Below are 16786 nucleotides of genomic sequence, written 5' to 3'. Positions count from 1 at the left end.
ATTATGTTGATTGATGGGCTATTCATTAAGATCTTATAATCTAAAATATTTGAAAGAACATGTTCTTATGATTTGATTTGTAAACAACCCATAAAAAATGTAGTGATATAGGTTTGAGTGGACATTATAATTGATATTCTTGTTTACATAATTAAAATTATTTATTTATGCTATCTTATTCATATTTATGTATGTATATATTATGATTGAATATGATAACAAGATTATTTTGATAAGATAAATTACAAAGATCATTTTGGATTATATTAAGAAGGACTAACAATATTATGATATATAAAAGTAAGTATGATATTGATGATATACAATCACTATAACTCATATTAGTAATCAAACTTCATGTGGTATTATATTATTTATTTAACTTATTGACTAATTTTATAAAATTCATACGCATGGGTAAAATATTTTTAATATTTTATATTTTAATAAAATAAAATTATTTTTAAATTATTTTTTATTTTATCTATTTTGATTTTAAATTTCTTTTGTATCTTATCAATTTTATTTATTTATATGATTTTATCTAATTATGTAAAATATATTATAGATATGACTATATTCTGATTGCGATGATTCTTATCGAATTCCTTAAGAGATTAACGAGAATTAGATCCCTAATTTATCTAATTAGGGATCACTGTAACTTTTGAATTCTAAATTGACATAAAAAAATAAATCTAATTTTAGATAACTTTTAAATTCAACGATAGTACATCTGTAGATCAGGTAAAAATTTTCTAAATAATATTGAAAGATATACATGGTATATTTATCCTATTATTATTATATTTTAATTTTTGATATTAATTTTTTTTATATAACAGTAATATATTATATTTTATATGCTTACATTCATTACTTTTCTTTTTATCTATGAGAGGATGAATCCCAGTCCAGAAACATATTACAACAAGTAATGAATCATAAGATACAATATTAACGAGTCTCTGCAATTCTATCCATTTCATGATAGTTCAAATGCATTTTTCGGGTCCCATATCCTGTGTGGCTCTCTCTGCCCATATCACTCGGATGTTTAGGTCACTGCAACGATGTATTTGAAGCTGGTCACAATAGTGGTTGGCACAAATTCTTCAAGCTTACCTCTCAATACTCCCAACAGATGAGCGAAACCCGTGGGCTTCTCTTTAACTGCTAGATGTGACGTCGACGGTGGCATTCACCAAGCATGCGACACACCACCTCTTGTGAGACCTCCAATCTCACTTGGACTCGCGTTTGAGCAAAAATGTTAACGTACAGAGACGAGATTCAACCCACTTCCTCAGCTGAGTGCCGAAGCCAGCGGGGATGCTTTGAAACGAAGCCCGCAGGTAGGAGGGTGCCTCTTGCTTTGCTTGGAAAGGAGTGAAGGCAGGCGCACTCATGCAGCAGCTGCAAAATCTGGCGTTCAAGAAAAACTTCCTAATCGAGTAGGAGGCCCACACTTTTGCTTTGAAATGGGCAGTTCACCTTGAAGCAGAGAGCGAGAGAGATAACTCACCTACCTACACTCGATCGAAACAAATAGCCATCTCTGTGCCATCATTCTGCTATCCATCAGAGATCACAAGTTCACGACGATGGAGAACTCTCCGGTGCAACAACACGTTTGAGACTGTGGAAGCGAAGAAGACGGGCACATCGATGGCGAAGCGATCTGATTTTGCTCAGAAACTATTGGATGATATCAGATTGAGGAAAGAGAAGTTGGGATATGCTGCATCTTCAGGTCAGCCACCTTCTGCTGGTCAGTTAGAATCCGTGATCTGATTAGAACACACATTATGAGCACTGGATAGTTAGACAAAGTTAATGTAGCATATGATGATACCATGAGAAGATGCATGGAAGTATGATGTTACGTTAGCTCGAGTTTTAACATCACCTAATGCAGGTTCTCTTCATAACATTAAGAAGAAAAGTGTAAGTGGACTAGCCAAGTGGTTTACTTGCCAACACTGTAACATGTTCTGTTGTTTCACTAGTTTGACTACTATGTTATTGACTACGGCTATCACAATTATTTATATTTGTTCTTGATCAAAGTTATATTGCAGTGGTTGACATAAGGGGCGATAGTTAAGTTCTCTGTAACTGCACTTTGGTTTCCTTCTAAACTTCTCTCCGTTCTGTCAAAGTTCAGTAAGATTATTTCATGATCTTAGAGCTCAAAATAAAATAAATAGTATAGAGCTTAACTGAATGCTTAGTTCATTGGGCCTTTCCTTGTCTAAATTTGCCTAGGGAAGGATTTGGCATCAGTATTAGAGAATTGACATCATATTAACAAACATTATAAAATCCTGCCAAGTACTTACGAAGCATGTTCAGTGTATCAATGACTTTTAAACAGGAACCGTAAAAGATCAGATATAGCTTTTTGTACCTTTGTTTTTGGGATTGAAGGACAGACATTTCATCTGGAAATTGTGGCAGTAAGTTGGTAATGCGGTGCTTCATCAAATCTTTTGAACACAGAAGCAACAGCCCTTGCGGCATAACACCATATTACACTGATGATCATGCTTGTAAAATCTTCGTAAATCCCTGGATAGACAAAGACAAATATAGATTTCTCATTCCGAAGATTTATGCAGCATAAGATTGACCCGGACATTGATCATCCGCTTGCATAATTTTTTTCCAGAGCATCAGGGGAACCCCCGAAGGTCCTCGCGAGGAACAGAAGCAATAAAGAACTGTGTAAGCTCTTTGAACACAGCTTTTAAAGTAATAACAGAACCTCTTCAGCTATACATACCATTTAACGAGGTTCTTTCTGTTCTTGTTGTGGGCGTTCCGCAGAGTAGCAAAAATCTGGTCAGCACAGAAGTCACAGAAATATGGTTCAGCACCATACATAACAAAACAGCGGCTCCAAAAGTTGGTTCCCGGAAGATTGTTCCTATTGGAAGAGCCACAAACAGTCCGAATTCTGTTGATGCGTCCATGGCGCTAGCATTTGCACTCAGTAATTGTGGAAAGCTTCATTACACAGCTAAATTTGGTAACGAGCTCATTCCACATAGTGGATCTATTAGTTACAGAGAAAGCCACAATCAATACTTATTATACAACACGAGACATCATGCTGATCGATATCCTTTTTTAACCAACGCGCAAATCAGTGAAATATCAAAAGGTGTTCAGAAATTGAATAAAATCCTTGAAACATGCTCTGATACATCAAATTATGGGAAGGATTCAATTCAAATTGGAAAGGAATTGTTGAAAGGGGCCACGAATTTGGATGACTCATTGAAAATGCTTGTCACCCTACAAGAGGGTTCAGATTGCATGGTCAGCTCTCAAGGGAGGCAGGCCAGACTGCTGAAGGGCATGGAAGAAGATGAATCATCCAATGACGAAGTAAACAAGAACACTCTAACGTACAAGCCCAGGATTTCTTTTGATGGGTCCACCAAACACTTCGCTGAATTGGCTAAAGCAAGCGATGATACCATTATTCAAAGGCAGAGATATTCGACCTCATCTTACATCGGAAGTAGTATGACTAATTCAAATTATAAAGATATCTCATTAGATGCATCTATAAAATTCACTACACACAGAAGGTCTCTGAGTTGTCGTCCTGGTTCCATGCCTGATTCCCCGTATTCAGGCATTAGGCACAAACATGACCATGGTGATGAACTCGGGAACTTCTCAATCACTAATGGCAAGTCCTCAACTTCAAAGAGCATCAGACAGTTGGATCCTAGAAGCCCTATAAATGGCAGTGTAAGAATGCCAAATGTCGTTGTCAAACTTATGGGCCTCGAAGAACTTCCAACACTAAAGGCTGAGGTGAAAAAAGTCAAAGGAAAAAAGGACAAGTCTGAGAAAGAGATGGCAATAGGCCAAGTAGCAGATGCAAAAGCACGAAAACAGGTGATATCTCCGCAAAGGCACTTCATGCAGAATTATGGAAGGAACAAGATTCTAAATGAAATAAACATTGAAGAAACCAAGGCCAAAAGCAGCAAGGAGAAGACAAATTATATGCGGAACATGACCCCATTGTCCAATAATGCACCGAAGATACATCTTGAAATCAGTAGGAAGACCGAAAACATTGATATCAGCCACAGTTTAAAAGAAGAAATAGCCGAGAACAATTTGGTAAAGTTGATGGAAAGGGTAGACAAAAGAGAAAAAAGAAGCAGATCTGAATCAGCTACCCAGGATATCATTCAACCACATCAAGAAAGAGACCAGCAAAGAACCAAAGAGAAATCATCTCGGTGTCATTACAATGCAGCTAGCAGTAAAGATACACTCCTAAACAAGAAGGATGAACAAGATCGGTTAGGTCTCGCAAATAATCAGACAAAAACCCAGTTTACACAACAAAAATCAACAGTCCACATGGTAAAACCCAAATATCCATTTTGTGAAAAAAAAGACCATGATGCAGACAGCAAGTTAAAGGTCAGCACAGCAACAAAAAGTGATTGGAAATCAAGGACATCTACTGACAAACTAAGCACGAATAAGGTGTTGTCTGGTGGCACAGTTGTTGCCAGAGAAGGAAGTTCAGTAAAGGTTGGAAATTTAGAGCAACCAAAAGAACGTCCAAAGAGCAGCCATCCAGAAATGCAAAACACAATGTACATAACTTCTGATCACATGGAATTAGGTAGAATAGCATATGAGAACTCAGATGATATGAAGTCCTTACTGACATATCCAAGAACTGATAAAGAGAAGCCCGTGCCTCAAATTCTGGTGACAGCACTGATGAAGCCTGTGCATATTCCAACTGCAAAGAAGGTAGATGGAGCAAACATGAAAGTTCACAGAGGTGAAAGCCATAAGGTTCAAGGCGACAATTCTCGGTACATTAAACTACCAAATGAAAAAAACCAGCAATCATCCTTCTTAAATGATCTGGAGAGGAGATGGAAAGAAAGAATCAGTAAGGATAAAAGAGCAACAGTTTGTTCTCATGAAACAAATTCAGAGCAACATCTAGACCAGGAAACTAAATCAACCTTACTTTCAGATGATTCCTTGGTAGATGCTGGCAAAGACGAAGCAAAAAAGGAGAGGTCAGTTGCGGAGACAAATGTAAGTTATACTTTACTCAATCACTATATGCAACCAAGTCAATCTGCATCAATCGTGACTCAGATAATGCACATATCCTTGTTATTTTGCAAATGTGCATTATGATTAAAACCTTGGAGAAAGTTGGTTCCAAGTAGCAGTAAATAAGACTTATTATAAAGAAGAAGAAGAACAGAGGACCTGACTAATTCCCTGTGCATGATTTTTTAAACGGAATATGAGACTCAACACCATGAAGCATTTGCATTATATTCTATTTATTAGTTTACTAGTATCTCATATATTTTCCACAGTATGATGACAATCATAAAACAGCTTTTAAAGATTCACAAGAGAAGGAAGTTCCCCTCGGTGCAGATTCAGAACTGCGACCTTTCAACTCGAAGGAAAAGCACAACTTGGAGAAAAAGCAGACAGAAGGTAACTCAGATGTTGCAAACATTAACAACTTTCTTGCACCCAATCAAAATATTATGCATAAAAAATTGCTTATGCCAGTGTATAGAAATTAGAAAGAAAGCTGGATTTCGAGAAATCATCACAACAAAATTATGAAGAAATTTTAACAATTGCATATCTTAGTTGCAGGTGCAACTGAGGACAGGCAGCTCAACAACTGTAACCTTTTAAAGTCACAGAATCAGGCAATATCTGAAACAAATGGACAAGGTTCACTTACTGAGGATGAATATATCCTCATGCAACTTCTGATTAATAATCAGCATTTTCGCAACACAGCACAAGCGCTATTCAAAATCATGATTCCTAATGATGTTATACAAACCAGCAGCCAAGCTGGTCTGAAAGAGGAAAACAAGCCTCTTTTAGATTGTGGATATGAGTTACTGAGGAGAAAAGGGAAAAGAGAGATGATTCATGCCATGACAAAATCTCACGCACGAGGGAAAGTTAGATACCTGAATGCACTGATGAAGGAGTTGAATGAAGATATTGAGAGTCTTAAGTTCCCCAGTGAGACTATAAATAATGATAGAACTGCAGAATTACTTCACATGATGCTCAAGAGAGACATCGAGGATAGGAAGCCAGATATCAATTGTATGTGGGATATTGGTTGGAACAACATTATATTTGCATCTGTTGAAAAGGATGAAATTATAAGGGATACGGAGAAGCATGTATTGAGTGGACTTATCAGTGAGCTAGCTAGAGAGCTAGTAAATGCAACCATCACTGTTTCATAGAGAAATAATTGTGAAAACTGCTTTGTGTTTCGCAATAATCTGTTGAACGACTGAAGTTGTTATTGAGTGGTCTATTGATGAAAAAACAGGTCCCCATAAATGACTATGTGGACTTTATATGTTTTCAACTTGATATCAACTGCTTTTGCACAACCTGTTGTTACACAAATAGAAACCCAGGGTAAAAACAACAGAATGAAGTCTTCCCATTTTACAAACATTTATTAGAAACTAATAAGGGTAGAAAATAACAAACTAGGAAGCAACGACTAAAATAAAACCACAACCTGATTCTCAATTGAGATCAAAAGAAGTTACTTTGTTCATTTCTCATAAGTATCAGTATTTGTCTGACAAATTATACAAAAAATATATCAGGTTTTCTACTGACATAGGTCATAAGATTTCTTTCAGACAGAATAGGTTTTTAGCATGATTATAAAAGAGTGCTATCATAGTAGCTTGCCATATTGTTACTAGATGGAAACATGTGAGTTTTCTTTATATGTTATGGACTACATTTATAAACTCCATAAGTGACTACTTTATATGCTATGTAATCTGACTACATGGAGTATGTTTTCAACCTAATATCAACAGCGTTTACATAACCTATTGTTACATCAAGAACAATCCAGGGTAAAAACAGCATGATGGAGTCTTCTAATCATAGTACAAACATTTATTAGAACACTTTTCAGTGAACACACAAGGGTAGAAAATAACAAATTAGGAAGCAACAACTAAAAGAAAACTACAACATGATTCTCGATTGAGATCAAAAGAAGCTATGTTGTTCATTTTCCACAGTTATCAGTATTTGTCTGACAAATTATGCAAAAATTGATATAAGATTTTCTGGTGACAGGTCATATAATTTCCTTTAGAGAGAATACTTTGTAGCATGATTGGAAAATAAAGTACTAGCTCAGTAGCTTGCCCTCTTGTTACTAGGTATTGGCCGGATCTCCATCATGAAAACATATGACCTTAAAGGCTTTCAATTTCAGAGAAGGTATGACTAAACTTCATAGAAGTGTCATACGATTCTCCAGTGACACTATTATGGACCAGCCTCCTATGACATAAAAGGCTTTCAGAATTAGGCATGCCTGTGAATTGTACCAATCAAACATGACTGAGTGGAACAGTTATTTCATCTAAAATCCCATATAACTCATATGAAATTTCACGAAAAACAACTTAACGAGCAAATAATAGCTGCAAGATTCTGTGCCTTCAATCATCTTTGAAATTGGGATTCACGAAGCAGATGTTAGAAAAGATACCTCAAACAAACTATTCTATCCTCAATCGCTGGAAGCTACTAATCCCACTCATCCATTCAAGATCGTACAACACAAGCCGTCGCTGAAACCCTGGAAAGATAAGGTGAAATTCCAAGAACCACATCAAACTGAATACCGAACTGGCGGAGATTAATGCGGGTAACGTCGATGGCGAGCAGCGAACAGATTCGTCACCGATCGATGGCTTCTTCTCCGAGAAGAGGAAGCTCCGCCGACAAGCAGCGCCGGCACGTCTCCCCCGAGTCTCTGCGCTCATCTCTCTTCCTACGAGAGGAAGCGGGAAAACAGAATTGGCTCCAAGGGGTCGTTATTCGGCCGTGAATTATACCCTTACAAAAGCATCACAATTACAAGAACACCATTACCATTTCCTCGTCGTCATTGGTTGACTACGTGGGCCCAATTGGGCCTAAATCCAGCTATTGTGTACGCCGCCTTGGACCAATCACAATCACGAGTCATTCTTTTCCTTCTGCTGCGTCTTCGATTAAGACTCAGAAGCAGATAGCAAAAGGCATCCAACCAACATCTATTAGTTCACCAATGTCGAGAGATGTGCTCGACTCGCATCAAAGAGAAAAGCTACAGAAACAACAATGGCATGTGTAGTACAACATCCTCCGATCCTTCTTCTCTAAACACGTTCTCTACATAAACAAGAAAAGACCCTCGCTTATCAGAAGCAACAAAGCCCCGACGAACACCCTGCCCGTCTCAAACTGCGGGCTTGGCAAAGCATCGTCCTCCATTGGAATGCGTTCGACGCATAAGTGCCTCGTCAGGGCGGGGGATGAGATCTCAGCTCACCGGAGCGACCTCCTTCGCTGCTGGATGCAGAATGGCCGCGCTCGTGCCCCGTGATCTGTCCGCTGTATTCGGGGCTGGCGATCACGACCTTCCTCACGCGTCTGGTGTTCGGGGTGTACGAGCTTGAGTCGTACTCTGAGCCTGAGCTGAAGAGCATGCTATGCCCTGGCGTCATTCCCTCATTCAAGTCCTCGAGCGAGACGTCGCCTTCTAATGCTCTCACGATCTGCGATCACCTCGTCGCATCAGAAGCGATGCAGTTGACGATGCAGAGGACGCAGTGATCTCACCTGGCTCATCTTGGGTCGTCTCCTTGCGGAATGGCGAATGCTGGCAGCAGCGGCCGCCACCATGCGCGCCATCTCCGCCGGGTCGTAGTTGCCATCCAAGCGCGGGTCGGCTAACTCGTCGTAGTCTCCGTCAGCCAAGGCGCGAGAGAGAGCATGCCTCGCCTGTTGTTGGGATCGAGTAAACCAGCGTTAGCCACACAGAGTGAGCAGATCACAATTACGAGCACGGCTGCAGACGCACTGACCCAGTCCACCAAGCAATCCTCCGAGAGTGCATGCGTGGTATCGGCCGGTCGTCGTCCGGTTATCAGCTCCAGAAGCATCACTCCATATGAGAAGACGTCGGATTTCTCTGTGAGCTTCCCGCTGGATGCGTACTCCGGAGCCAAATACCTGCTCGTCAAGAAGAAAAGAACAATGCCTCAAAATCCAAAGTCCACATTGGAGATCGATCGAACATCTTGCTCACCCGAAGGTTCCCATGACACGGGTGGAGACATGAGTGTAATTGTCCGACGACAGCTTCGCCAACCCAAAATCCGCAACCTGGATATGTTTTCTGCATGAGTTATCTCACATGTCATAGCTTCAGATCCACTACATGCATGATTAAATCTCGCCACAGGAGAACCAATTTTACGTCAACAACATGAGTTCAGAACAGAACTATTTATGATACTCTTTCATGTTTGACTTCGACCCCAAAGTGTTTGATTTGTTGTCGTCGAACGAGCTTACCATGGCCTCAAAGTTTAAGTCCAGAAGAATGTTGGCAGACTTGATATCGCGGTGAATGATCCGAGGGTTGCCTTCACGAGATGATTCGAATCGAACAAATCAGGCATTGCAGTGTAGAGCAGAGGAAGGAACGATAGTGGACAGATCACTCACAGTCCTCATGCAAGTAGGCAATGCCTCTGGCTGATCCCAGTGCAATTTTTAGCCTCATCGACCAGTCCATTACCGGGAGCCCTTTGCCTGCAAATAGATGGCGGAAGGATTGACGCAACAATAGATCTTTAGTTGGAGGAGGAAGACACTTGAAATCAGTGCTGACCATGGAGGTGGTGTTCGAGACTGTTGTTGGGGACGAACTCGTACACCAACATCCTCTGCGCACCAGCAATGCAGTACCCGACGAGGGACACCAGGTGGCGGTGGTGGATGTGGCTGATGATGTCGACCTCAGCCTGGAATTCCCTCTCCCCTTGCCCACTCCCCGACTTGAGCTGTTTCACCGCGATCTCCTTCCCGTTTGGGAGAACCCCCTTGTGCACGTACCCAAATCCTCCCTGTCCTAGCAGATTAGCATGCGAGAAGCCGTCAGTTGCAGCTGCAAGCTCCTCGTAGCTGAAGGTGCTTTGGTTGAATCCAAGGGCAACGATGGGGGAGGGTGGCGGCAGGGGCGGCATGTGCGGCCCCGAGTAGGCCGAGCTCACCTCGCTGCCGCTCATCATGGTCGAATGTTGCTGAGGCTGCCACCTTCCTGCATGCGAGGATCCCGAAGGTGGTGTCACCTTAACAACATGGTTGGCACTCTGCTGCCTGTGATCCCAATTCGAGGGCTGTCCACTACCGTAAAGCCCAGTGTCTGCGAGCATTAAGGAACCCAGTTTCCTTTGTTAAGCTTCCAGGATTGATGACAAGGAAGTAGACATGTTCAACAATTTTACACGGATAAGAGTTAGACTAAAAGTTTGCTTGGATTACCATTGTGTGCCGAGGCATCTGCGTAGTACTGCATTGGATTGTGACGCTTGTTCTTCCTCTTGGAGCTGCGAATGCATACGATGATCATGAGCACGAAGAACAGCCCAACTCCTGCCACGACGCCTACGATCAGAGGCACGTTCACGTCAGAATGTGTTGATTTCTCGGAAGGCGACAATTGGTTTAGGGAAGAAGGTGGTGGTGGTGGTGGAGGAGGAGGAGGAGGAGGAGGCGGAGGCGGAGGCGGAGGCGGCGGTGGCGGTGGCGGCGGCGATGATTTGTCGGAACCATCCGAGTTAGATGATGAGTGATGCGAAGAGGAGTCGTCATCTGACAAATGTATTAACGTGAAGATTTTCGAGGCCGGAGGAGGAGTTGAATCCCGCGGTGGTGGCGGTGGCCATGAATCTGTGGTGTTGGTTGGAGGTGGGGAAGCAGCTGGTGGCCGTCTCGGTGGTGGAGACGATGACGTGGAAGATGAATTGCTGGAGGACGATGAGGAACTACCCGGCGGCGGAGAAGAAGACATTTCCACAGAGATGATATCTCAGCACCACTCTCCCTCGAACTGCTGTCGTAGACGATGCAGCATAGTAAGAACACCTGCAGAGGAACTCCACGATCAGGCCAGGCATCGAAGCAATAGTAAACAGTAACTACAATTGCAGGAAACTTTCTTCTTATCATCATTCCTGCAGCAAAGAAGCTAACAGCTTTTTTTGTTGGCATGCACCTGTTCTGCTATCTTCTGTAGAAGCTTTGGAGATGTGAGATAGGAGAATAGTTCTTAGAGAAGGGCGAGGGAAGGGATGGTGCATTGAGCGCGTGGCTTCGTCCTTCTCCAAACACCACCACCTCTCCAATCCAAGGAATGCTATATAGTGTTGCTATTTTTTGTGTGGCAGTGACATCAAATTAAGGAGCCACTCGAGTCCAAGAGGCTGGAATTGAGGCCAGAAAAGAATGGGAGAAACAAGTAACAGAGAGAGAGAGAGAGAGAGAGAGAGAGAGAGAGAGGAGGAAGGATCTCCACAAGACGCTTCGGCTTCCAAGCTTGGTTGACCCGGTGCCGTTTCCTGGGCCGGTCGTTTTCCAACCGCTTCCCGCGCGACCGCTCCATGGAAGTTGTCCTCGGCACGTGCGGCGGTGTGAGGTCCCAAGCTGGACATGGACGTGTGTCTTCCATCCCTGTTTGTTGGAATTTTTTTTATTTTCCCAACATTATATTTCTTTTATTTATTTATTTGTCTCTTTCTGCATATGGGTCAATTCATTTATGTCTCTATAAAAATTTAGAAGTGACAAATATATCAGCTATAAAAGATCAAAAGCTTTATGAGTTTAAGCAACAACAAAAATAATAATAATAATAATAATAATAAATCTGCTATAAAAGATAAAGAGTTTTATAAGTATACACAGAGAGACATGCATACATACATACATAAAATCTTGATAAGAATAATATCAGACAACACTTACTCATGTATCTATGTGGCAAAACCTATAATATAATTTTTTTTTTAGGGTAGATAGAAAAAGAGAGATCTTTGTTCTATCGTTTAAATTAAATAAGAACTAATCCTTATTTTTGTTTCTTTGTGAAAAAGGATTTTGTGTGTGAGAGGGTATTGTGCAAGCAAGTAAATATTATCAGCATCTGTGGTATAGATGTGAAGACATCTCCTTCCAGCTAGTTCTGAACAATCCTTTCTGTATCTCTGGGGTATTGTATTTATATATATATATATATATATATATATATATATATATACAAACATAAATTGAAATCCACACCCAGAAAGGAGGTGGTCTGAGAAATCAATTTTTTGGGTGTAAAAGATGGTGTGATTCTTGTGTTGACCTCTTCACAGCTTTCCAAAAGACAAGTAAAGGGATGGCCTGCCTCATGGAAGAGTGGGGCAATGAGTTGTCATGTAAAATGCTTTGTGCCAATTCCGAAGAGCATGAAACAGAGCAAAAGCTGAGCCGAGATGACATCCCCCATTCACGGGAGAAACACCTTTGGTGCTGCTCGAACATGTTCTGCACCATTCCCTGTTCATCATGACCACCACCCTCGGCAGTGCAAGGAACATGTCTTTCTTGCACACCCTTCTGTCACTTTCATCAGCTGGGCAAGCCCCACTCGAGGAAATTGAAGCACGGCTTCCAATCACAAAAAAACATTGCTTTTGGCAAATTTTTTATTTTTTTTTTGATAAAATTTCCAGCGGCTGAAGCCTCTCAACATTGTCGAGAACTTGTGGGTTCTCATCATCAATGAGAACTCCGTAGCCAGGAAATTTCCAAGTGGTAAGAAGGTGGAGGCGGGAGAACACAGGGGACGGTGATAGGAGCTGAGGCCAAGGACCGAGGTAGGAGATTGCAGCAAGTCTGTCAACAATTGCAGCAAGTCCTGTGTCTCCAATCAAGGGAAGGGATGGAGACATAAAGCTAAACTTCCTGTGGCGACGACTTGTCCCAAGGTACGATCTTATACTTTGGGTCTTCACATGATCTGATGAAACACACGGGAAAGTGAAGTGCATGCACCTCAACGAAGCTTATCCAGCCAATTTGTGTGTATATTCCTTAGAATTAGTATTTGCATCAATACATTGGGAAACAGAAATAGATCGGCATCTTGTAATGCGAAAGGGGAATGATTTCATTTCAAAGCATTGAATTAGCTTATACTGTTGATCTGCCATTTAATAGTATTTGGCTTCTGCCTATGTATAAGATTGACATTGGAGAGTATATATATATATATATATATATATGCAAATTAACCAAAAATTTCATTGTATTAATGTAAATATAAACTATATCTGAAGGCCCCCCCACAAATCATTGCTTCTAGCTTTTCATCCACCTCAGAATGCTCAAAGTCCTCGTACCTTTATATCCTCTCATGAACTTTTTTTGTCATCCTTCTTATCTGCCTAACTTTCTCTTCCTAAGAAGGTTAAGATTATCCCTACTCATCAAGATGATCTAACAATCATTACAACACAAAATGAAGCCTCTCATTGCATATCTACAGCACATTTAAGTCAACAGTGCTGTAAACTCATGTTGTCGGCAAGAAGGAAGTCTAAGATCACATATTTATTATAAGTATAAGCAAAAATTGATTGAATATGATTTTTTGTCAAGACTTTTATAAGTTGTTCGACGGCATTAATTTCCCATTAATTGTTTGTTTGTCTCATTGAGACTGGAAAGTATCAGCTAAGAAAGATGTCGAAGCTAACAAGAGGAGGGGAAAGAAGAAGCCCTCTCTGTGTTTACTGCTCTTTCTTCTTCTTGAGTTCAAGACATGTTTACATTGACACTACCATTCTTGGTGCAATTGCAGACGGGGCATGCGTCCACGGCGGGGCCGCACTCCGCGCAGAGGCACAAGTGCCGGCAAGGCAGCAGCAGCACCGACGGCTCGCGCTCGCGGCAGGTCCGGCAAGCGCTCCTCCACCCGCCGGCCTTGATCCCCTCCTCCGCGCCGTCCTCCCCGTTGTCCCCGCAGCAGCAGGACTCGGCGTCTGAGGCGGTCGCCGCTCCCTCCTCCACCCTCACCTGCGCCGCGAGCACCTGTTCGAGGTTGGTCCTCAGCACGTTGGCCGTGGCCTCTTTGCTCAGGGCCAGGTCGCGCCATATCTGGTTCTCCATGCAGAGGCTCTTGATGCGCTCCTCCAGAGCCCAATTGAGCTTCCCGATGCTGGCGATCTCGTCTTCCTTGGCCTTGAGCCGCTTCGACACGCCTTCTTCCATGGCCGCGAGGATCTGCCTCATGAGCCGCTTCCGCCGCTCCGCCATCTCCGCCCTCACCTTCGCCGCCTGCCATCCCCACTTCCAGAGCATCAGAAACCGCGACCTCCGACAAACAGAGGCTAACAACTACAGCTAGCCACGGGGATCAGGAGAATTACGTGTTGCAGGACGAGGTGATCGATGTCGAGCATCTGCTGTTGCAGGTGGGAGGAGATGTCGTCCCCGAGAAAAGACAGCGGGCGCGACCGCTTCCTCGACGGAGCGTTGTTGAAGGTGAGGCCACTATCGGAGACATCAGCGGTGGTGACCGGAGCCGGCGAATTGTACACGGGAAGGAAAGAACCGGCGGCGACAGAGGAAGCAGCACCAGAGACCGGCGCGACGAATCCCATTTGCATGTTGTACGGATTCGGCTGGCGCTCTGCAGTGTCGATGATCTCCCTGCACGTTAAGCAGCACGATCATAAGAACAAGGAGAGCCAAAACAAGGCTAATGCAATACACATGCACGTACATACATAGGAAATGAGTCTGAGAGGAGGAACGAAGGGTGATGAGTTGTGTACGTACCTGCTTCCGAGGAGTTGGGAGGGGAAGAGGTGAAGATGGTGGGCTTCAACTGCCATGAGAAGATGTGTGTTCTATGTGTTGGTTTATGCTCGATATATATCTCTCTCCTGAGGGTGGGAGGTGAGAGGAGAGGATGGTGTGGGAAGGAATGAATGGGTGGGAGGTGGGCATGCGATGGGTATGGGGTGGGGGCGAGGTGGGATTTATTTAAGGGTTTGGTTCATAGAAGAGAGAGAGAGAGAGAGAGAGAGAGAGAGAAAGAAGAAAAAGTTAAAGAAGGCAAGAAAAAGGAATTAGAGAATCTAGAAAAAGAGGGAGAAGGTGGGGTAAGAGGAAGACTTGGTCATTTTGGTTTGTTCCTAAAATTTAGTAGAAACTCTTGAAGTCAAAGGAAAGGATTAAGATGAAGGTTAAGAGGCCAAAGAAAGGATTCTTAACTTTTACCTTCGGCTCTCAAAATCAGTTGATCAAGACATCTAATTTGGGATTAGAATGATGGCTGTTCTTTAAGAATACATTTCCTGCAAGTGGCACTTCCCTCACCAGTGAATATTTCAGAAACAAAAGATGGAACATGTTGAAGAAAACCAAATAATATTTCATGTGTTTATCTGACAGGCATGATTGGTTCTCTGATTTCATATTAATCTGAGTAAGGCTTCGGTCTCGAAACTTGTAGTGGACATGCCTGTATCTGTTTCTTAAAAGTCAAGAAATAATAATGAGTAGCTTATGGGATTCATATAGTAAATGAAGAATCTTACTTAGCCATGTATGGATTTGCTAACTTTAGATGTTGTGTTTTAGCAAGACTAGGCATAATTAAAGGTGGATTATGTTAAACTTTTCTGAAAAGCAACACCCCCACATTCACTTTCTTTCATGCTTTCCTGTTCATAACCAGTGAAACATGATCTCTCTCTCTCTCTCTCTCTGCAGTGCCTCATAGCTCAAAGAAAATTACCACTGTAGGAACTAATCTGGATCATGATGACCATTTTCTTAGCAGTAATCTGGATCATGTTTTGTTGTTATTATGTATCTTAAGACGAAAACAATGTGGAATTTTCACCTTTTTCTTTACAGAAAAGTAGAAAGCTAGTGTTCATCAAAAAGCATGTAGATAGGTGCATGTGATTCCCCTTCATTAAATGACTCCATCCATTAATGTTGCCATCAACCCCACAACCACATTTACCCCCCACCTTGATCAAGCATCAGTACTTGATTGAAGACGGCCCACACCTACTCGATATCATTTAGGTGAATCCAGCAAAGGATTTGAAGGATTGGTGGATTCTCAACATCCAAATCCAACAGTGACCTTGAGACAATCTTGTCAGATTGAAAGAAGAAACCAATGTGTGTTTGTGCCTCATCCCCCTTTATTTATTTTTTGGTTCTGGGGCACCCACCACCCATAACCCTTTACTTTTCCTATCCCCACCTTTTAAAGATGAATCCTCAAAAGGCACAGGAGCTTTTTCCTTTGTTCTACTCCCCATTTGGTGGTGAGAATCTCACTGACCAATCCCTCCTTCCTTTCTTTTCCTCTTTGTCTTCTTATCTTTTTCTCCTTTGTTCTTTGTGATTTGTTCAAAGCAAAGGTAGTGCCATGTTCTGACCAATTCCCCTGCATGCATCCTCCCAAAGCAAACCTCCACCCACCTACAGCTCAAAGTTGGGTACGAGGCAGCTTCTTCGCCACCACTGTCAGTAGTTGTGCTTGGAAAACCATGCCCGACTCTTCCGACGGATACAAAAGCCCACCATGCAAGTGATGTGGGGGTTCACTTGACAATGGCTTCATATGTGGGACCTCAGGATCTCACGTACACACAACCGGCATGAGGTCTCCACCAGGGCATCGATGGCTTTGGAAAGCCAACAGGAATCAATCTGACAAGAGAATAAACAACAATAATGTGGATGGAAAGAAGTTCCGCAGAAGCTTTTGCAGATGAGAAATAAGTTTGTGTCGTTGTCCAAACAAAAACACCTACAAATTCTTAGCACGATCAGTTCA

At 42.2% G+C, this 16786-nt stretch overlaps 3 protein-coding genes across 3 annotated transcripts; 1 reads left to right on the top strand and 2 right to left on the bottom strand.

Moving 5' to 3' along the window:
* Positions 1-1531: 1531 nt before the first annotated feature.
* Positions 1532-6299, top strand: LOC103983305 (uncharacterized). The gene is made up of 4 exons (XM_065148180.1): positions 1532-1771; positions 2672-5094; positions 5388-5514; positions 5683-6299. Exons 1-4 carry the CDS (start codon positions 1669-1671, stop codon positions 6297-6299), a joined length of 3270 nt encoding a protein of 1089 aa, XP_065004252.1. The 5' UTR covers positions 1532-1668.
* A 1915-nt stretch (positions 6300-8214) lies between these two features.
* Positions 8215-10288, bottom strand: LOC135635200 (proline-rich receptor-like protein kinase PERK4). Its single transcript, XM_065146120.1, has 7 exons — positions 9764-10288; positions 9598-9684; positions 9445-9515; positions 9176-9252; positions 8952-9099; positions 8707-8868; positions 8215-8642 (listed from the first exon to the last, which is right to left on the bottom strand). Exons 1-7 carry the CDS (start codon positions 10161-10163, stop codon positions 8388-8390), a joined length of 1200 nt encoding a protein of 399 aa, XP_065002192.1. The 5' UTR covers positions 10164-10288; the 3' UTR covers positions 8215-8387.
* A 3377-nt stretch (positions 10289-13665) lies between these two features.
* On the bottom strand, positions 13666-14949 carry LOC135635724 (probable BOI-related E3 ubiquitin-protein ligase 3). Its single transcript, XM_065147009.1, has 3 exons — positions 14761-14949; positions 14349-14631; positions 13666-14256 (listed from the first exon to the last, which is right to left on the bottom strand). Exons 1-3 carry the CDS (start codon positions 14814-14816, stop codon positions 13735-13737), a joined length of 861 nt encoding a protein of 286 aa, XP_065003081.1. The 5' UTR covers positions 14817-14949; the 3' UTR covers positions 13666-13734.
* Positions 14950-16786: the final 1837 nt, after the last annotated feature.

This window comes from Musa acuminata, chromosome BXJ3-4 (assembly GCF_036884655.1).
Source record: "Musa acuminata AAA Group cultivar baxijiao chromosome BXJ3-4, Cavendish_Baxijiao_AAA, whole genome shotgun sequence".
NCBI lineage: Eukaryota > Viridiplantae > Streptophyta > Magnoliopsida > Zingiberales > Musaceae > Musa > Musa acuminata.
Note: the sequence above shows the minus strand (reverse complement) of the source record. Positions and strands in the feature narration are given on the sequence as shown.